This window comes from Pseudochaenichthys georgianus, chromosome 3 (assembly GCF_902827115.2).
Source record: "Pseudochaenichthys georgianus chromosome 3, fPseGeo1.2, whole genome shotgun sequence".
Taxonomy (NCBI): domain Eukaryota; kingdom Metazoa; phylum Chordata; class Actinopteri; order Perciformes; family Channichthyidae; genus Pseudochaenichthys; species Pseudochaenichthys georgianus.
Window position 1 is genome coordinate 25673386 of NC_047505.1, and position 22186 is coordinate 25695571.

At 41.6% G+C, this 22186-nt stretch overlaps 1 protein-coding gene across 1 annotated transcript in view; it reads left to right on the forward strand.

Annotated features, from left to right (window-relative positions):
* The first annotated feature begins 5995 nt into the window (after positions 1-5995).
* fbn1 (fibrillin 1) overlaps positions 5996-22186 on the forward strand; it is a 63175-nt gene continuing 46984 nt past the window's right edge. Inside the window, exons 1-14 of the mRNA XM_034107753.1 lie at positions 5996-6258; positions 6444-6729; positions 8689-8771; positions 9815-9913; positions 10760-10855; positions 11261-11356; positions 16552-16749; positions 17772-17897; positions 19085-19210; positions 20308-20460; positions 20564-20776; positions 21353-21505; positions 21595-21714; positions 22030-22155. Coding sequence (XP_033963644.1) covers positions 6542-6729; positions 8689-8771; positions 9815-9913; positions 10760-10855; positions 11261-11356; positions 16552-16749; positions 17772-17897; positions 19085-19210; positions 20308-20460; positions 20564-20776; positions 21353-21505; positions 21595-21714; positions 22030-22155 — 1777 coding nt within the window. The 5' untranslated portion in view covers positions 5996-6258; positions 6444-6541. The remainder of the gene's footprint in view (positions 6259-6443; positions 6730-8688; positions 8772-9814; positions 9914-10759; positions 10856-11260; positions 11357-16551; positions 16750-17771; positions 17898-19084; positions 19211-20307; positions 20461-20563; positions 20777-21352; positions 21506-21594; positions 21715-22029; positions 22156-22186) is intronic.

The window sequence follows — 22186 nt, forward strand, 5'->3', positions numbered from 1 at the left end:
GGGATAATAGAGGGCCAAGCCCAAACAGTTGATGGAATTCTATCATTACATTATCCTCATGACGACAAAGCAAAAGGCCAAACTCCAGTTTCAGACCCCAATACAGAGAGAGTGAGCAGAGGGGAGATGGTGGAACTCATTTCTGCTGCAGCTCATTTTCTTGAAATATTTCACATGAATATTGGCAGCCGTTGTGCTGCAGAAGACAAAAGGAAATGAACCGTGGCCGCCGGAGCCAAAGACAACACACAGTGTGAGAAAGTCTCGCTACAGTTACTGCTCACAGCACAGCGAGAGACAATCTCAATCTAAACTTTAAAAACTGCCTTGGGTATATGAAACACATGAACACAGAAAACGAGTTGGTGAAAGATGTGACGTAACCAGAGAAGAATTACCTTCTGTCACGGGGAAGGTTACAGCAAGAAACAAGGCAATTATAGTACACGAGTTGTGTTATTATTAGATGATAATAAATGAGTTGCCTCATGTTTGGTATTAAAATCTTACTTCACTCTTTGAAATATTTATCCAAACTCTGTTTCAGTCTAACTATTTCAGGCTTTTAGTTCAGCCATTTCAGGCAAGAGGAGTAAACATTCCCCAAAATGAAACCCATGCTCAGTTACTAACAGTAAGGGGATTAACCGAGAAAACGATGGAATGAGACGCAGAGGTGGCTGGGGGAAAGAAGAAGGAGGGTGGGTTGGGAGAGGTGGTGTCTTACTGTAAATGACACCTCTTCTGTGTTGAGGATGAGCAGAGGATGACCCTGCTTTGCTGGGCATCAGTTTTCTCCCACACTACATTCATGTTGACGAGAACCATGACTTAAAGCTTTGCGAGAAACAAACCTGCAGTATACTCAGCTCTGACGTCCCTGTGTGTGTGTGTGTGTGTGTGTGTGTGTGTGTGTGTGTGTGTGTGTGTGTGTGTGTGTGTGTGTGTGTGTGTGTGTGTGTGTGTGTGTGTGTGTGTGTGTGTGTGTGTGTGTGTGTGTGTGTGTGTGTTTTATGTTGAGTACACATGTGTTTGTATTTAGTGGTGTTATCTTTGCCTTGTCATCCAAAGTGTTAGGCCTTAAATGATTTGCTTCTTATTACCAATGTGTTAAAGGGACTCCATCCATTTCACAAACACTTACTAGTATGACTCTTATTTGACTCATCAAATGATGCTAGAGACTTCACTGCAGTAATCTCAATTTGAATTTGGAGGCAACACAAATAACCCAAAGTCTAAGTTCAATGTCGGGGTAAAAAGTCTGACATTTTAGACTGATTAATACAAGGCTGACAGGTAAATGTAAAGGAGCCATATTTCACTCACAAATAATAATAATAATAATAATAATAATAATAATACATTTGATTTCAAAGCGCATTTCCAGGTGCTCAAAGACGCTTTACAGGGGTTTGATAAAACATGATAAAATAGAATAAAGAATAGAAATAAAAAATAAATAAATATTAAAACAGCAACACAGCATAATTCACAAATTAAAAGCCAGTCTGAAGAGGTGTATTTTGGTCAGTGTTTTGAAAGTGGGGGGGTCGGTGCAGTCTCTGATGTGTTGCAAATGTAATGCTAAGGAGAATAAGTAGCATTAAATAATAAGTAATTGTATCTACTGCAAGGAAACAGTTCAACATGAAGACCATCAGTTTAACCCAAAGGCTAGAAAGAGATGGTCTGGATCACTTCAAAGGTTAAAAAAAAAATCTGACTTCCAGCATGTCTCAAACTCACGGATTAACTTGTTGTATCAAAAACTTGTAAAACTGAAACATGACATTTTTGGCTGGAGCTTCTTATTAAAGTGACACATCTTCTCATTTATGTATCGGCAAGTAAGCAAATAAATGTCATGTCAAACTTTAACTTCGATAAATCCTACTGATCAGGTAATGGCTTGTTATACTGTATAATTACCATACAACAAATAAGACCTTTTTTATATTATGAAATTAAACTTTCAATACACATAATGTTGATTCAACTTCATTGCAATTCTTAAGGCTATACTTCATGTCACTAAATAGCATGACACTAGGTGCATTTCTGCATACATAAAGATTAATTGGCTGCTTTCCTTAGCTTAGTATTAAGCATAAAGTCATGATTTTTAACTCAAAGCAAGGCACATACGCATATATACTAACATGTGAAACTCTTTCTTTAAGTATATTACTTGGATGAATACACTTATCTGCAAGGCTGCAATAGAAGCAAGTTAATGCCAAACCTCAAGGGTCTGAAATCCAGTGAGCTGTGACTCACTGGACACACCACAAACCACTTTGCACTCTCACCTCAGCCCCTCACGCCCAGGACTCGCTGTGTGTCAGAGGCTGATCCTTTAGAGAGAGAAAAGATGCAGCTCCAACACGACCAGGGAGCGGCTGTTTTACTGTCAAAATATCCACTCAACAGTGACCACTTCCCTCCCCCAGACTCTCTCATTCCTCACCTCAAGGCATTTTATAGTTACTGATGTTCTTATCTGACGAGTCCAGTATTAAGATAAGTTCCTGGTCTCATTTACAATCTTCTGACACCAAGAGCATTACATCCAAACAAATAAGTCCATAGAGGAGGTTTGATATTGAATCATGAATGTATCTTGTTGACTTATACAAGTAGTTTCTGGTCGAGCCTCTTAAATCACGTAGATATGAATAGATGTTGGCATTGATGGAAAGTCAAGTCAAATTTGTTGTATAAAGCAAAATATCACAAATCATAAATTTGCCTCAAGGGTCATTACAATTGGAAACCAATACAGATAACAGTAACAAGTACTGTGCTTAAGTTAAAGATCATGATTAATAATACAAAGTATAGTTAACATGTTAATTTGGCTTAATAATGTTTTATCTACAGCAAAAATAAAGAAGATAAGACTTTGTCAGAGGGAAATCTACAAACCTTCATATGTATATACAGTCAATGAAACTAGTCCCAAATTAACAATCTGCAACAATAAAATGAGATACACATTGAGTTGGCAATAATTATTATAAAATTATATAATATACACTATTTTGGAATTGGCCTATTTGCATAATGAGATATTTGTTTTGTTCTACAAAATAGGAAATGATGCATGATATACATAATAAAATAAAAGTTAAAATGCATGCATTGATTGTTTTCAACACTAATAATAAAGTGATTAAGTGATAACTTAGTGATAAAGTTCTGATTAATTTATGTGAGTATTTGGATCTGTGAGACTGACCGTTGAGCGGCCTGACCAAGCAAGGAGGCAGAGGCAGAGAGTTCACATATATCCCGGTGTGGGCATTTATTTAATCATAGACACATGACACAGCCTCAATCTGACTGTCCATGTGAACATCATCACCAACCACAAGGATCTTACCCACACTGACAGGAAAACAGAGCCTAAATAGACCCAGACCAATCAAACCAACAAGACACAGGTGAGGGGGGAGGAGACAACACAGGGCACCAGGTGCACACAATCAGTTACACAGTGGTAACTTGTACAATTAATGCAACTTAACGTCATCATTTATACACCCTCAACATATTATTTGCACCCTGATTATTCTCAACGGCTGTCATTCTTACACCAGCATAAATACTTTCGGCGCTCTCGCTAACTCCCCTATCTTTTCAGGCGGAGCCGAGGACCCGACCAGCACCTGCCAGACGACATTCCAATCAATACGGTTTAATCAGTTAATAAATACTACCTCAATAATTAGTATAAATGATGTGCAAATATGTAATCCCAAACTGTACTGTGCAATCGTGCTAATAAAGTGCAAACTGTTCACTAAAGTGCTGAGTTACAAGGCCCAAAGCCGTCAGTCCACAGTGACGAAGTTACCTAAGGATCTTATAAGTGAAGTTCTTTGTCATCAGCAATTACATATTTACATTTAGAAGTGAGGTTGAGGTTGAAATGCAGACAAAGAAATCTACAGTAGTCAGATGAAAATGTGGATTTATTTCCTCCATTATACAGCTAGCAAAAAGATGAATTGCGAACTTGGTAATGCGAGCTGCAGAAATGTTGGACCATGACATGAAGATATGGAAGCAGCAAGCGTCATCATTTCAAATCACTTAAAGAAGGTCATGAGAAGGGAGGGGGACAGGGAGTTTACAGAGGGAGTACATTGAGAAACCAATGAAACTGAAGATAGGGCGTCCTCCAATATTTTGGTGGTCGTGCTTTGAGAGGGTGTGTAATAAAAAGCTGCAGTAGCCTAAACAGGACATAACTTTATGAAAATGAGGATACTTTTTAAGGTGACTGTAGAAAATGTAGAATTGGATGGGGGTTATCGAAAGCAAATCTGCAGGATTCAAATGTATTTGCACTCTGGGTGCTGCCTGACAGTTGGTTGTCTCGAGGCAGACAAAGCCTCTTGGCAGTGGGATCAGGAGTAAACGTGGTCTTGTCAGCAGTGATGGAGAGGCCTTGCAGAGGGCAGGACTTTCCAGGGGGAAAAAAGCAGAGCAGTATTGTTGAGACTAAGTTTGAGGTGGTGGGCAGACATCCAACTGGAGATGTCAGCGAGGCTAGTGCATGCCTGCCTCAACCTGAGTGTCAGTGGATGGAAAAGAGAAGTTGTGGCATATAATGATATATATACTACCCTGTGCACCAGATGAAGTACTACATAATGTTAGACGCCTGTTAAAGCAGCTCAGGCAGGTCACTGCCATTTTCTTTACAGAAGAGGTGCAGAAAGGGACTGAGTGTTGCGTCTGAAAAGCACAGCGGTGTGGTTCAACGACATGAGAAAATCAATTGTCTCAACTATGCCAATGCAACATCCTGTGATCATGTTTTGTGTAACGTTTGTCTTGATCAAAACTTGAGAATCTAATGAGCAACATCAACACATATGGTATGTATAAGTGCAGGTTGAGGCTGTGTTCGGACATGTGTGAGAGGAGAATGTGTATAATAATAAGGGGGGGGGGGAAAGGAAAGAATCTGATAGTGGAAACGAATGCTGTTGAATATACAGTGTCAAGAGTTTTTGGAGTGATAGCATACTGGAGAGCGCAGCCAGGCTGACTCTGTTTGCTGGGTGTGGCTGTAGACATGAAGCAGTGTGTGTGTGAAATCTATCACTGCACTGGACAAAATTCCTCATAATACAGTATACAGTGGGCACATGTACATATGTATAGGACATTATTCAATACTAAATTAACAGGAATCAAACTGTTTCAAACAAATGTATTTATTCAGACAAGACTGAGCTTTTGTGTATCTATTTAAATGCCCCTGACTTCTGGGTTTGACAAGTGTAATGCACATTAGCTATAATCCCCATTTTGGATTTCTACAGTAAACAAGCATTTTATCAAAAACCTTTAGAGATAATGAAGACTCCCATTTGCAGTCTTGCACTCTTCTCCTACAGCTATATTCTTTTTTAGTTCTCTTATATGATCAGGAAGAACTGATATCTGAGAAATCTATAGAAAGTGATAAACCCACAACCACTTTTTAACTTGATATACCAACATTTATAACTAATACATAGCAAAATCGAAGAATAAAAACCAGCCTAAGCATCAAAACTCGGTATCAGTTATTATTAGTGGCTCATAACTGATATATTGAGTTTGTAAATCATTCATCAATGCTTAAAGGTTATTAGTTACAACCGGTTACAGTATTCCCTTTCCCTGTTAGCATGACAAGTCACAATATACAGTAAATAGTGAACAGGTGCATTTAAAAAGAAAAAGAAAATGCAACCATTTATGACCAAATTTAGACACAGATTCTAGAGGGTTTTATAAACTCTGTCTTCGTCTTTCAATGTTCTCTGGGTATATTCAAATGTAACCGTTAAGATATCAAGAGAAAGGTCTACAGCTTTTCTTGTGCAATTTTGTTCTCCAGCTTTTGTATCGCGAGAGCAGGGGAAGAACGGAGAAAAAAAAGTTTGGGGGAAAGTTGATCAGACCAGGGATGAGGAAAGCGCTGCGAGAGAGCCACAGTGAGTTCTGCCATTCTCATCCTCAGGAATGCATCAGCTCCTCTAACTTATCTGTGCAGAGGCAACACACAACTGGATGCGCAAGAGCAGACACCAAACCTTACGATGCGCATCTATTTATAGCAGCTTAGCGAAAGGTTTGAGTAACTCTTCTTCTTCTCCACAGTTTTCTTCTAAACGTTTATTCAGCAATATCAGCAGGAAAGAGTTAAGAAGTCCTCTGTCGGGTCTGAGGCGAATCTCCTGTTCGGGAGACAAGGTAAAGTAACGACTCTCTCGTGCGCAATTTTGCACGTTTTTCATTTTTTGTTACACTGCATGCTTTTGCGACTATCAGCTTCTTACCTATAACGGTATAAATCATAGAATGCGTCATTTTTCTTTTGTGCGCAGCATCTCCTGCACTCCCCTTTGCGTCTTTTCAAAACTTTTATTGTTTTGCAGCTTTGACTCCAGACTGCAGAGGTCGACGAGACTAGGAAACGAGTTTAGGAGACTTTTATTCTACCGAGGGCTGGAGTTGTATACACTTGAGAGTGGATATGCCGGACAGTAAGTGTGGAGGACGGCTGCTGCAGTTGGCCGTGGCTCTGGTGACTTTGCTGTCTCTCGCTGAGCTAGGACACTTTGCAGAGGTGGTGGACACCGAGGACAGCGAGCTGAAGGCCAAGCAGACCGACTCCAGAGCCAGCAGGGCCAAGAGGAGGGGAGGGTCGGACGTCCTCAGAGGGTAATGTGACTATGATAATCCCACTAAATCCAATTTGGGAATTTTTTTAATTTTCTCCAATGTCCTGCATGCCAGTTTCCCTTCAAGCTTTTTGAATATAAGTGAGCGTCTAACAGTTTGTGTACAGTAAGAGCAGGTGTCCATTCTCAAGTGGGACTTGCTGTTCCTTCAAAAATATGTAATAAAGCTTACTAAGACCCATGGGTGACATAGTCGGTGATGGGAAGTTTGGAGCAACGTTTAGTAATTAAATACTGGCAAGAATATTACATTCCTGCTGACTGCAATAATAAATTAAATCCAAACAAAGGAGGCCATTGGTCGTGTGTGGCTGTGGCAGAGAGAGGGAGAGAGAGAGAGAGAGAGAGAGAGAGAGAGAGAGAGAGAGAGAGAGAGAGAGAGAGAGAGAGAGAGAGAGAGAGAGAGAGAGAGAGAGAGAGAGAGAGAGACTAACAGCCTAATCCTCTTTCTGGCCAAAAACACCACACCCCAGTTATGGATAAATCACATCTGCAGCTGTACACAGTGGGTCACTGCTGGAGAGGTTGTGTGTGTGTGTGTGTGTGTGTGTGTGTGTGTGTGTGTGTGTGTGTGTGTGTGTGTGTGTGTGTGTGTGTGTGTGCGTGTGTGCGTGTGTGCATGTGCGTGTTCAGAAAGGGAGAGAGAGACAGAGAGAAAGAAGAAGAGAAAGCACGTCTGTGTCCAGTGATGACAGCAAACAGCTGACGAAGGTCACACAGTAGACAGCTCAATGAGCATTCTCCACAGGCATTTTTATTTGACATGCTTTAAGTTAATTTATCAGAACATCTGGGTTTAGAGGAAGGAAGTGCATACAGGCTGCATACTGTGTCACGCTGATTTAACAGTAATAAGAATGTTTCAGAGATCCAACAGGCTTAATTATTCTCCGCCTAGCTCTGTGTAGAGTTACACTGTACAGTATATACTCTGACCCCCGGGTCAACACATGCTCAGTGGGTGGTTACACATTCACATATGTAGGCCTGTCACAGACCTGTAGGTGGCAGGATGGTCCAGGCATTCATTTCCATGTCAGATGGAATGCTTTTTTTCACAGGTGCATCAGATTTCTTCCAACACCTTGTGCAGCCTAATATTCTCATCCATCAACAAAAAATGTTTTATTGGGAAGTGCCAAGTGCTGCATGCTAGGCTACGTCTGAGAGTAGCAGTAGCACTAGCACAACATACTGTAACATGCTTTAATCCAACCTAAGGGTCAAGATCCCACAGTGGGATCACAGGAGGAATCTAAGAGGTCACTAGATATTTGAACACTCTTTAGTTTATCTTTCAACTGCTTTATTGTGAAATGCTAGTTAAGATGGAGCAATACCAGTTTGTCATATCCGATGCTAATACTGACTTATGACCTCTTTTTAACAACTAAGATGTTAATAATATGTTTGGATGCTTACATTTGGCCTAGTCTAGACTCATTCTTCTCTAGAATACGATCCAGGAATTTTTGGCAAATTTGTGCCAATAACGATATTGAGTTTCTGTCTGATGCCTCCTAACTAAAAAGGAAGCGAAAAAAATCCCTTTTGATGAAGTTTTTCATGACGCCCATAATGAGGGGTCATATGTAGGCTTGGTTTCATACTATGTCGTCAAAAGCAAAACACGTTTACTGTAGGATGTTTTCAGAAATGTAATGGGCATTTGCTTTTTTAGAGGGCTGTGAAATCTTAATTTCAGTAATTTCGGAGAAGCTGTGTGTTTGCTTATTATAGAAATTGGACAGAATATTGTCATCTTTCAGTTGCTATATCAGTTATCGAGGTTCTAAGAGAGAGAGTGTTGCATGTTGATTGAACAGAATGTAAAGCCCTCGAAAACAAATATGTGATTATGCTCTGTATGAATACAATTAACTTGATTTAAGTGATTTGAACTGTGTGACATGGATTAATTACCCTGCATTTTCCACAGACCTAATGTGTGTGGATCAAGGAACAACGCTTACTGCTGCCCAGGCTGGAAGACTCTGACTGGAGGAAACCAGTGCATTGTTCGTAAGTATCACACATTTCTCTGTTGTAAATTCACTTCAGGTAGAACTTGGAGCTCTTCATATTTGACACTGGTGGTAGTTTCCAGAGTCCAGCTGTGTTTATTGGTGCCATCCAGTCACAGAGTATTATATAATTGGGATGGAAAGTGAGTGCATGTGTCATTATCTGAAACTATCTTTGACCAGGAATTTGACTTTAGGGCAAACCGGTCTTGAATATTTATTGATTGACAGCACAAGAAATGAATTTGTCCTTATTCTTGAACAGTATCAAATGACTATATCAGGACTATTATTCCTAGTATTTAATGTTGCCTTTTACGGCACTTATTCAGTGATTCCAAAAACGGACTGCCAACACTTCACAGATTTCTATTCAAATATTGCTATTTAATCACCCAATACATGTACATCAGTATGAGTTAATGTTGCTAACAGAGCTCTTAACATGACATAAAGTAATTGGGAATTGGTTATTAATTTTGGTCCATTTCCCCTAGTATTCTGGCAGTGGTTGTTTCTTTTCTCTCCCTCTCCCCCTCTCTCCCCCTGGTAGACAGGAAAGTCTGAGAGGCTGTAGATTTGTGTGATTGCAGTCTGGCTGGTCGGCTGGACAAATGCCTGTTGCGGCTCTAATGACATTGTTTAGCAGTGGGGTTCAGGGAACAGGGGTCAGTTGCTGGACTCTACCTGATGGGAGAGAGGGGGGGGGACCATGCCAACATTAGTCAGTGGGAAAGAAAACAACTGAGCGAAAAACCTCTAGCCAACTCAAAACACCCACTGGAACATATTAATAGCAACCAAGTGGGCTTCTTTAGCATGGCAATGATGGAGTTTAAAAGGAAGTTTTGGTCATATTTGGACTGTATGAGTTTTAAAATATTATACATTATAGTTCAGTAAGCAACAGATACACAACATAGAATTTCTCAAGACACACCGTGGCACTATAAAGTGAGCATTGTACTGCTGATTAATATTGTACCTGACAAAGGATGTTTTTTTATGTTTTTTGACCAAGTGACATGTTCCTCTTTGCAGCGATCTGCCGAAGTTCATGTGGAGACGGTTTCTGCTCCAGACCCAACATGTGCACCTGCCCCACCGGCCAGATCTCCCCAGCCTGTGGATCCAAGTCAGGTCATTAATCTGCACGTCCATTTTCCCAAGGAGTGAACTCTTTTGAAGCTTGCTTGATGGGTTTATAATATAGTGTACATAGATGAGGGAGTTAACTGGTATTTGACTTGGTTGATGATTTATGTAAATAGGAGTGTATGTCAGAAGTAAGCGTTTCTTGGAAAGTACGGTGCTTACTACCTCCCTGGCTTTTTGCTTTTTTTGAAAGGAGTTTTAATCTGAAGAAAAATATATATTGCAGGAACAATAATGACAAGCACTGACGGATGATGAAAACCATGCAGTCGTAGATGTAGCTTTCCTCTGTAGGATATGAAAAAGATTGTTAATTGGCTCAGATTCCTGTAGTTCAAACCACACTATGGCTTTTGCATTTTTTTCCTACATTTCCATCTCCTCATCAGGAGTAATGAGCACTAACTAGCATGGTATATAAAATATGAGATACTAAGCCAAAAACTTCCTGAAAAAATAACCTTGAAACTGCTTTAAGCAATCGATATACTTTATGTTGCAATCACGTTCTTGAAAATACCGGTCAATTTCGTAGGTTGTTTGTGTGTGTGTGAGTCGTTTGGGTGTGCTTTGGAAGAGGTCCATAGTCAACATCTCCTCATTGTTCCTCTTCTTGCAGCTCACAGCGCTTCAACCCAATGTGCTCATCTGTTTGCACACCATACGTTTCTATGAAATGATATCCCAGCATGACTTTAAGAGTTCAGAGTGGATTGTGTTTATGTTGTAAATCCAATATGCAGCGTATGTTTGTGTACTCTGAATTTAACTCTTAACATAACCCTGTGTGTGTGTGTCTGTTTGTGTGTAATTCTGTTGTTGTGCCCACAGTCCAGAACTGTAACATTCGGTGTATGAACGGGGGAACATGTGCTGAGGACAACTGCCAGTGTCAGAAAGGCTACGTGGGGAACCACTGCGGGCAACGTAAGGATACTTTTTTAGCTTGTTTTTATTGCTAATTAGCAAATGTTAGCATGCTATCAAGCTGAACCCTGAGCCTTTACTTGTCATTGTTTGCATGTTCCTGTGAAAGCGCTAGAATTAAACATAGTAAACATTCAGCTCAAGCTGGCCAGCCAAAGATCAGCCCCTCAGAGCTGCTAGCTTGTTGTAGTTTTGGCCATCCTTCCTATAAGTTATAATAACTTTGTACTTACCAAGATAATTCATGATGAAAAATACATTGTCTCCAAAATGTCATCACGTCATCATTTTTTACTCATTTCATTTGAGTGAAACTATCATAAATACCATATGAATACTTGAGGAATGGTCTAAAATGTGTTTTTTGAGGTCACAGAGATTGTTTTTCTCTCTTTTCTTCTCCAGCGGTTTGTGAGAATGGCTGCCTTAATGGAGGAAGGTGTGTGGCTCCCAACAAATGTGTGTGTACCTACGGCTTCACCGGGGCTCAGTGTGAGAGAGGTAAGGAGCGCCACACTAACATCTTACATCACACAGTCTGTTTACTCTACGTTCACTACTTACAACTGTGGAAGTGGTTTTCAAAGCGTATTATGTGCTGCTTCTGTGAAAATATGACTCTGTGCTGAATGGCTGTGGTTTTTTGTGACGAAAGACAATTCCTGCTTAGTCATGCCACCGGCTCCATGGATGTGGTTTGTTGTGGAACATTTGCATGTCGAGCTTGGTCTACCAAATGACCAATTTTTCCACATCTGCTCTGAAGCACAGCCCAGGGGAACGTGATGTCTTTGTTAGCTGAAGACCTCCCAACCTCCTGTGGTTGCTCTCTGGCATATGTGAACAAAAGATTCAAGGTATACAAGCACATGCAAGAGCAGCCTGCTCTTTGCACTTTGTGAGTGAAACTTGTGCATGTGCAGGCAAATGTGTGTGCAGTTTATGTATGTGCTGGGGGTCTGTGGTGGTGATGACCTGAAAAGGTCAAAGGGGTGACCTTGTAAAGCTAATATTTGGATTAGCAGCAGAACTCCTAATTAGTAACATCCCTTTTAACGAGGCCATTCTTGAGAGGCCTGTCAGTTTGGTGTGGATTGGTCCTTGTTTTACTTTAGTGCTTTCTTCAATCTTGCAACTAATAGGTCACTATCTGGTTGTCTTGTGGGTTAGTGCCAGCACTTATCTGCTGAAGCACACTTGTACATGCTGTGACTTTGCTTTTCACCCTTTCCTGTGGAAGCTTGGCCTAAGGGTTTGTGAGACTCGTGAGGAATTCAAATCAAGCACACAGTATCTTGTAGATGTTTACAAGGAACCTCTTAAACAAAGCTGTTGGTGTCTTTTGTTTTGGTTTCTGATTAATAAATGTTGAATGGAAAGAAGATTTAACCCCATCTAGTTTTAAAATGTTGATTTGCCACTGGTATTTACTTTTACGTTTGCTGATAAGGACTTCATAGTAAAACAGGCTTACCTTTTGTCGTGGCCATAATAATTCACTATAACTCTAGTATCGCAATATCTATAGAATATTGGAACCAAAATGTTTTCAAAAACAATATGTTGGTACTTGGTTAACTCTTATTTAGAAAAAATGCCTCATATTGTCATCTTACTAATCGTACAAGTTGGATCAATAATGAGCATTATAATATTTTCTGCACTGTCAATTGATCAGTTATTTGGTCCTTCATCTTGCATTTGGTTGTACTAATAGAGGTAAGGAAAGTAGGCCAACATTTACAGTCATGTTTTGGGTTAAGTTACTTTCACTGGAATTTCCTTGGCTTGTATCCATCACCACCTCCCAAGGGAAAGCCATTGTGCTCTCACACAAACATGAGCACATGCACAACCCCGCACTGTTGTTAATGCAATTTACAGAACAGTGCCTCAATTATGGCTTGATCTTATCACTTTAGCAAGAACACAAGGTTTTCAACAAACACATGCTCTGACCAGGGGAGAGGTAGCTGCACTCAGGACTCAGGGGTTCTTTGGAAAGATCCTGGAGCAATCAGGGCTCGACATTAACACACCACCACTGCAGAGCTGTGTGCTGCCAAGTGGCTGGTGATCTGCCGGCCAGCGGCCCCTCCACCAGGCACAGCTGACTGCAGTGAAAATGCAGCCTGGTATATCAACGCTCACTTTGTTGGTTACAAATGTGATTTAGGTTGGAATGTGGGATTGCTGAGATCCAGCCACGCTGCTGCTGTTTGCACGCAGGAATGTTTGCTCCTGCTGAACAAATATGTAGCTATGAAGTTGTAAGGTCGAGCCTTCGTTGTGACTCCATTGAAATCACTTGGGATGATGATGAAAGATTTGCACTAAACATGGCAATACGTGATTTACACACAGTCAGTAGGCTCTTAATGCATCGGCTAGAAGAGAGTGACTCATCATCACTCTCTTCTAGCCGAGTGCAAACCTCAGAAGATAACTATCCCACAACTTAACTGAGTGTGTGTATGCAAGTGTGTGCATAATGTGTGCATGCTCGACTTGTAAGTCCTAAGAGGATGGAGAAATCTGCTGACGGGCCAAGTAGGAAGGCCCCACCCAGATATTAGACCCTTTAACCCATGCATGGCACCATACACAAACGTACGGGTGCATTTGCACAAATTACGCACATGCTAAGGCGTGTAAGGACCATCTGCCAGAAGAAGTGTCCAAACATTTTAGAGTTAATCCAGGAAACCCTTTTGACCCTCTTCCCGACGGCTTCCCTCCTTTTCACATCGAGGCTGTTGTTGTGCACAACCTCACTGGTTATTGAGGAGTCCAGCATTTCACAATTGTGTTTCCAAAAGGGACTGAAGCTCTGCACAGACAAGCCTGCTAATGAGAGTCAAAACAAACTATCCGCCCTCCATCAGATGCATGCTTTTTGAAGCAGCTACCAGAAAGCAGCAAAAACAAGTGAAGCATTTTTGTAAATTTTGGTCTGTTTTGAGATCATCTCTGGCTAGACTGCTGGTGAGGGGCTGGGACATTGGCTGAAATTCTGTGTGTGTGTGCGTGTGCGTGTGCGTGTGCGTGTGTGTGTGTGTGTGTGTGTGTGTGTGTGTGTGTGTGTGTGTGTGTGTGTGTGTTAGAGTGCATTTGTGTGTGAACACATGTGATTGCTCCCAGATGTACAGGACATGGGTGGATCCCACAGCTGTATGCAGTTCACAGAGAGACAGTAAGATGACAGATAGAATGACACCACTTTCTTCCTACAGCTGTCCGCCTCTCCCTGTTTACGTCAGCTGACTGTTTAAGTGCTGCGCTTGTCTTTGCTCTATTTCATGCTCAGATCTTTTAGTTTTTCAGTGTTTGCGCTCCTCCGTAATGAGCAGGTATTATGTCATATGGATTATGTGTGGCATCTTGAAAGTAATGACATATAAACTTTATTCTGATGAAAAGATAAACATGAGTTATTTACTCTGTCTGCTGTACTCAGCTTATACGGGCGCCATGTACAAACTTTCCATAGCTCCTGTCATTGCTTTTTCCTATATAAGGTGTACAGCTTTGCTGTTGTAGGTAAGGTACGTAATGTAGGCTTTAAGTAGTTACCTGGCAACTGGTTGGGTTTATTTGTCTTAAAGCTGAATGTTGTTTAAAGCAACAGTTGAATAAGTACTCAGATCCCTTACTTCAGTTAAAATATTCCACTACAGGTCCCAAGTCAAAAAACGTCTAAGTCCAAGTGAAGTCTAGAGTTATTTGTGTAAAGGGCAGAGTCAAGTTCCAAGTCTTTTTGGATTTTGTCTGGTCTAAAAAATCTAAGAAAAACACATAGTGTTGTTTTGAGCTCAAGTCGTGTGAGTTCTTTATATATATATATATATTATGTTACAATGCACCATATAATCAGATGTGTTTAGCATGCAACTAAATCTTGTGTTTAGCATGCAACTAAATCTTGTGTTTAGCATGCAACTAAATCTTCAAAATAACAATAACTCACTTCTAGCTAGCTCTCAAACTAATATAGGTGATTCAGAAGTACAAGGTCTCCATCTGAAATATTGTAGCGAAGAGGTTTCCCAAAATGGAAACACTCAAATAAATACAAAAAAACCTGTACTTGAGTAAATGTCCTTAATTAATTTCTCCCACTGGGTGGATGGAGACAAAGAATCAACAGCATTTGGTATCCTGTAGAGGCTGAGCAGGAGGGAGTGAGAGAGAGGGAGAGATGACCCAGTTCTGTTTCACACAGCGCTGGAGCCAGAGGCGGAGAGACCGTGGAGGCACGTGACAGGTCTGGGCTGGGCCCCGGTCCGCACGGGAAACGCACAATGTCTCGTTTGTTTTAAACGACTGCGCTGTTGGAACCGGTCTCCCTCTTTCCTCTCGCTGTCTGTTGTCTGCCGTGAAATGTGGAAATGATTTTTGCTTTTGGATCTGGGCCAGATTCTTTTGGGAGGGATGAGTTTTTCACCCTTTCTTTCTCTCCGTCCCTATCTCTGATTCGCCATCTTACAATTTTTCCCCTGATTAGTTTCAGTGATCTTTTTATATCAGTGGGGAGTATGCAACTAAAGAGTGGTGTTTGGAGAGAGTGGAGTGGAAGGTGGATGCATGCAAGCAGTGGGATCAAGGGAATGACTATGAAACCATTTTGAAGGGGAGGAGAGGTGAAGAAATCTCGAAGGAGGGACTTTCTTCACACTTTTGAGCTCATATTTATTTAAGCTGTTTAGTTTTAACTCTAGGCTGCTGTAGCTGTGGGGAAATCACCTACTGTGTTTCACAGACACGCCCAGCCTCTGCCGGCCTTAGGGGAGATGACCTATTCCATCGATTGTGAATAATAATAAAATATAGAAAACAGCACACTACAAGGTTAATGAGTCATATTACCTTAAAACACAATACATGTTACTGAAGAACCGATGATCATACAATATGTGCACCAGACAGATTTTTTATTGTCTGTGTCTCTTTACTTATTCTAGCTCGTTTCGATTACTTTCCACAGCCGCCCCCACACAACTTTAAAAGGTTTTCCAGACCCTTTCCCTATCTGTGCTTTTCTCTAGCGCACACACACACACACACACACACACACACACACACACACACACACACACACACACACACACACACACACACACACACACACACACACACACACACACACACACACACACACACACACACACACACACACCACACACACACACACACACACACACACACACACACACACACACACACACACACACACACACACACACACACACACACACACACACACACACACACATAAATGACAATGCACCTGAGAGCCAGACCGATTAAAATGCCAGGAAAAGACAATGCTTTCTTTATGGTGTGTGTTACTGTCCATTCTGGCATCACTCATAACGTGAGTGAGTCGTAGACAAGCTACATTTCATTCAGATTAAGCCTTTCTGTTTGTTTAAGCCATTAAGTGTTTAACTCACAGAATCAAGTGAATGTTTGAGGTGTTATCAACTTTGGCTTTAGCTCTCTTTTCACAGTTTTGGATAAAATGTTTCACAAATGCTTTGTTTAAAACTAGTTTTAAATCTAAAGGACTTCCACCAATAGAAGTGATTGATAGGTGCTGGAACGGCTATCATATTTGCAATTTAGCATTGTGTTTGTACTCAAAATGGAGAAACAAAGTAAAGTTTCCAACAACGTTTCCTGCTTTGGCTTTGTAGATTACCGCACCGGGCCGTGCTTCGCCTCGGTGCACAACCAGATGTGCCAGGGCCAGCTCACAGGCATTGTGTGCACAAAGAATTTGTGCTGCGCCACAGTGGGACGGGCGTGGGGTCACCCCTGCGAGATGTGCCCTGCCCAGCCTCACCCCTGTCGAAGAGGGTTCATACCAAATCACCGCACCGGGGCGTGCCAAGGTAAAGTCTGTTCCACAGATTCTCTGTATTTTTTCTGTTTTCTGTCTCTGTCACCCTCCCTCCTCTCTCCTTCAGCGAGAAAAGTGCTGCTTCTATCCTTATTTTGCTCGCTTTAACTCCTTCCCCCTCCTTGTCTGCCTTCACCCCTCTTCCTCTGTCGTTCCCTCATCTCTACCCATCCACCCCTCTCCAGAGGATTAGTTCTAATTGGGTTAAATTGGGGTGGGTGGCAGTGCCTCCCACATGTGTATGGAATGCCCGCAGACACACACTGTGGCGGGACTGTCAGAGTCAGTAACACGGGTCAGTGGAGGTGCCACGTGGGAGAGCTCATTCCTGGTAAGACGGCCCTCTGCCTGTCTGCCTCAGACCCAACAACAGCAGAACCTCTGCAGGGGAGGCGGATCGGAGCCAGAACCCAGAGGAACATGCAGCGCTCTGACTGCATCAGGTCACAGCCTCCTGGGGCTTTCTAGCATGAGACCCACATTTTTATCTGTCAAATACATTAATTTCATTTAATTTGATCATCAAATCAGTCACAAGTTTTTCCCAAAAGTTCCCAAAACCTAGTCCTCAATTCTCTGATGACTACATATCGACCCTCATGAAACACATTTTCATACACAAACGTCATTGTGTGTGATCACGACTATAACCTTCTGTTTGACGTTAGACCTTTCCTTTCTGTATTTCCATCTCTTCCTTGGTCGACTTGGCTTTCATTTCTGTTCCTCCTGCAGGAGACATTCTTCTCTCTCCCTTTTCTTTTCCCTTGTCAATCTGTTGATCGCAGGAAAGTCTGAGCCAGACTGTTAAAACAGACCCAATTGAAATCCATGCTTATCCAGTCGTGTGCAGATTTCTATGTTAAAATTGCTCTCTTGCCCCTGCACTGAATTGCATTACCATCTCTGTGTCATTTTCCTTTTTTTGTACATTACAGGAGTCTGTGATCCCATGTGTGTGTGTGTGTGTGTGTGTGTTAGAGTGTGAAATAATTGTATGCTTTGTATGTACAGATGTGGATGAGTGCCAAGCCATCCCTGGCCTCTGTCAAGGAGGAAACTGTCTCAACACAGTGGGATCCTTTGAATGTAAATGCCCCGCTGGGCACAAGTTCAACGAGGTCTCACAGAAATGTGATGGTAAGAATTAACCTAACAGCCATCACATTAAACTGCGAAATGTATGACTTTCAGTGTAAACTCGAATTACAGAGTAGGGTGGAATCAATTATTTTAAAAGTTTTTAATTAACAAAATCCGTCTATTTATGGTTAACTTTACCTCAGTTGTGGTATTCTGATTATTACTTTGTGGGGAAAGACCACACATATGCCACTTTGCCCTTCCCTTGAAACAGGTTTAATTAAACCAAAGCAGCACTCAGCTTTCTCCCAGTAATCCTGTTTAATACTTAATTGTGATGCGTATAAGAGGCTTTCCCCTCGTGTACATGTGTAAAGAGAGACTATGTTAACTCTGAAAGACACACACATAGCTGAATTAAGTAGCAGTACAATTCACTGTTGCTAAATTCAATGCACTCAGGGGATTTGCTGCTACAACCTTACTTACTGTTATGCCCAGTGGCTTATGGAGGCTAATGCTAGTTCATATAAGTATTGCCATGTAATACTTATTACTGAGTTACTTTGTGGTCAGGTATGTACAGAGACAGTAACAAGTTGTTTTGACTCAGTTGTGGATCCTGATTATCAACCTTAGACTGACTTACATAGTTATAAAATCATAATTTTGTCAAACTTATACACTTGGAGGCAAAATTACGCTTTTTAATGTGTCAGGCTCCAAAGAATCTGAAATAACATCTTCCTCTCGGCATCACCTTTGTTCCTTCACACAGAGACCCACAGTTAGTCTGCGAAAAATATTGGCTATGAAAACATGAAAATGACAATTTCCAGACGAAGCTTAACTCTTGTGAAACAGACTGAACAGGCTATTGTAGCACTCATTTGCAGACTCGAATGTGCTACTTTATGGCCAGAAATAATTGGTGGAAAACTTCTTGACTTTGTATAAGACATTTTAAACAGGTCTACGTTACAGTTCCTTAACAGACTTTATGCAATGGTGCTAACAGAAGAGCAGCTACAGAGGCCCCTGGATTTAATATCCTGTTACAATGCCTTATTTCCATTGTCATTGCCAACATGTGTTTTAGTCACTCTTGAAGACATTCATATTTCAGTTTAATCGCTTACCCCAACAGTTATGATTTATGTGCAGTTTTTAACAAACAGGAAGCAATCTCAAATGTTTGGAAAAAATACTTGATCGTTTTTTGTCTTCTCCTCCGCTCTCTGCAGATCTGGACGAGTGTTCAAACATCCAAGGTCTTTGTGGTGTAGGTGAATGCTCTAATACTGTTGGCAGCTACCTCTGCAAGTGTCCCCAGGGATATTACACATCTTTGGATGGATCCAAGTGTATAGGTGAGCCACCTGTCGCGCTAGCTGTCACGCCTCTGTAAAGTATAATCAACTGCATTGTATTTGCTTTGGTTCATTGTTACTAGGGTAGTTGATATTTGAGACAAAGAAGTTGAGTGAAAAAGGGGCCGCCTCTTTCTTTTTTCCTTTTTCCACCCCATTTTGGTTCTTCTCCCTTCATGCCTGTGACTAAGAGCAGAAAGAGCTGAAAACAATCCAACGTTCCAGCTGGTAGGATTTAGGTCAGTAGTCACTTGTTTCTAGCTTCACAACAATGAGCTATATTCTCTTTAAACTGAGGAGGACACATGAAGAGTGAGGTAAACTCAGTTGGAAGAAGTAGAATATGCTTGTGTCTGTCAGACTGTGTGAACAGTGAAGAGTGTGTATCACACACACATGCACACATAATCACCAAAAAAGGCTGCAAAGCTCTCAAGTTCAGCTCAGTTTGACCAAAAACAGACCTACTTTATGGAGGAATTTGAGTCAGAATAGTCCATTAGATATACACGCACAGACTCACATGCGCATGCATACACACTTGGATTCACACACAAACCTATTATGCAAACACACGCTCACATTACCCCCCGAGGAGAGGATGTTTGTGAGGAAGGAATGTCTGAGTCTATTGCTCCAGAAAACTGTTGTACCAAACATTTGAGTCTGTTTCCCATGCAGCACAGTCCACTCCAACCCTGACAGGGCCCAACTGTTTTTCTTCCAGCCACTTTGCTTGCCTGTCATCTTGTCGAAGTTAACCAAGCAATCAGTGGTATAGGCAGTCAGTTTCTCCATGTGAATGCGCTGGATGGGTTGGGTGTGAAACACGACATGATATATTTATGTTAATGGGGAACCTGAGTGTTAGTCATGCTACTGCACAGTGCCAGAAACTGCAGGATGTAGGAAAGGTTCTCATAAATATGAATTGATGACTATTGGAAATGGCTTCCATCGTCCAAATGATGGAAAATCTGAAGCAACCACGACTGCTTTTGATTGTTCTCCTGCCAATTTGCTCAACATGCAGACAACACATGCCATATTCCATACATCATGGTTAATTTAACTTCATGCTGTGCCATTTCCCACAGATTCTCGTGGAGGGTACTGCTACGCTAGCGTGCTGAATGGGCGCTGCGCCAACCAAAACTCGCAGCTGTTGACCAAAATGCAGTGCTGCTGTGATAGTGGACGCTGTTGGTCTGACGGATCCTCCCCAGAAATGTGTCCCATTCGTGGATCAGGTGGGGCCATTTACCATCACAATGCTTTCAATGTCTTGTTCTCAGCTATCTGTCTCCATGTCTCAACACGGAGCTTACCTCCTATTGATTTTCGTCATTTTAGAAGAGTACCAGAAACTGTGCATCCAGATACCTGATGGGAACAATGGAGTGATTCCTGGTCGTGTCCCAGGGAGTCCCGACCTCCCTGCCATCTACCCACTTCCATATCCTGGTCAAAATCCTGGCCAGATACCCCAGTATCCTGGTCAAAATCCTGGCCAGATCCCAGGACAATTCCCATTTCCAGGACAACTACCATTACAGCCTCGACCAGGTATGGTCCTGCTGTCTTTTGTTTTATTCACATTCACAGCATGTCTTAAAAGTGTATGTGTGCATAGATAGTTTATTATTCTGGTCCTAATCAATGGATGTGCAATACTCAACCTCAAACTGCTCTTTTGTTATTGTGTGTTCCAGTTTTGAGCATGCACAACACTCTAGCTAACAAGTCTATTTCAATGATGGAAAACATTCACTGCTACTTATAACCTCTGGGTATTGCAGCAAATATATGGATTTAATATGTGCAGAAAATGGTTATCTAAAGGAATTGTTTCTTTTGGTTAATCTTCCGCAATAACATTTCCTTCAAAACCATTTTGCAAGGCATTTTGGCACAGTTTAGGCGTTTCTTAAGAAGATCAAACAACTCAGAGCTTTCTTGCCCAAATCAGATTGATATTGATTTGCTTATGGGTACCATTCATTTTGATTTGTTACATCATTCTTTAATACTTTTATAATTACCTAAGCCTCTTCAAAATGAATATATAAGGAAAAAAAGCTAAACCAACTAACGCAAACACTTTTTTGTTTGGTAACATTTTTGTGTGAATGATTCTATCAGGATCCGGGATTATCCTCACGCAGAACATCACCAACATGTGTCAGGCCTTCCGTAACCTCTGCCTGAATGGCAGGTGCATCCCCATGCCGGGCATTGGATATCGTTGTGAGTGCAACATGGGCTTCAAGTTGGATGGAAGAGGAGAGTGCTTGGGTAAGTTCCTGATAGAATAGGGAACACGTTTCTAAACTGGAGGAACATGAAGGTGAAGAAGGTTTATGACCTTTATGTTTTTTCTCCAGATGATGACGAATGTGAGAGAAGCCCATGTGCACACGGAGAGTGTGTGAACACCCCAGGGTCTTACATCTGTCAGTGTCCTGCTGGATTCCAGACTACTGCAACCAGGACAGAGTGCAGAGGTAACACACCACACACATACACCACACACACACACACACACACACACACACACACACACACACACACACACACACACACACACACACACACACACACACACACACACACACACACACACACACACACACACACACACACACACACACACACACACACACACACACACACACACACACACACACACACACACGCACACGCGCACACACGCGCGCACACACACGCGCACACACGCGCACAAACAAACAAACACATGTGCATGCCAAATCACGAAGAAGATGTATGTGTTAACTGTACACTCTGTTTGTTTCTGCCAGATCTGGATGAGTGTGTTGCCAACGGTCGCATCTGCAATAACGGCCGCTGTGTGAACACCGTTGGCAGCTTCCATTGTGTCTGCAATGCTGGATTTGAAATTACATCTGACGGCAAAAACTGTCAAGGTCTGTCAAGTACTGACATCACATTTATGGA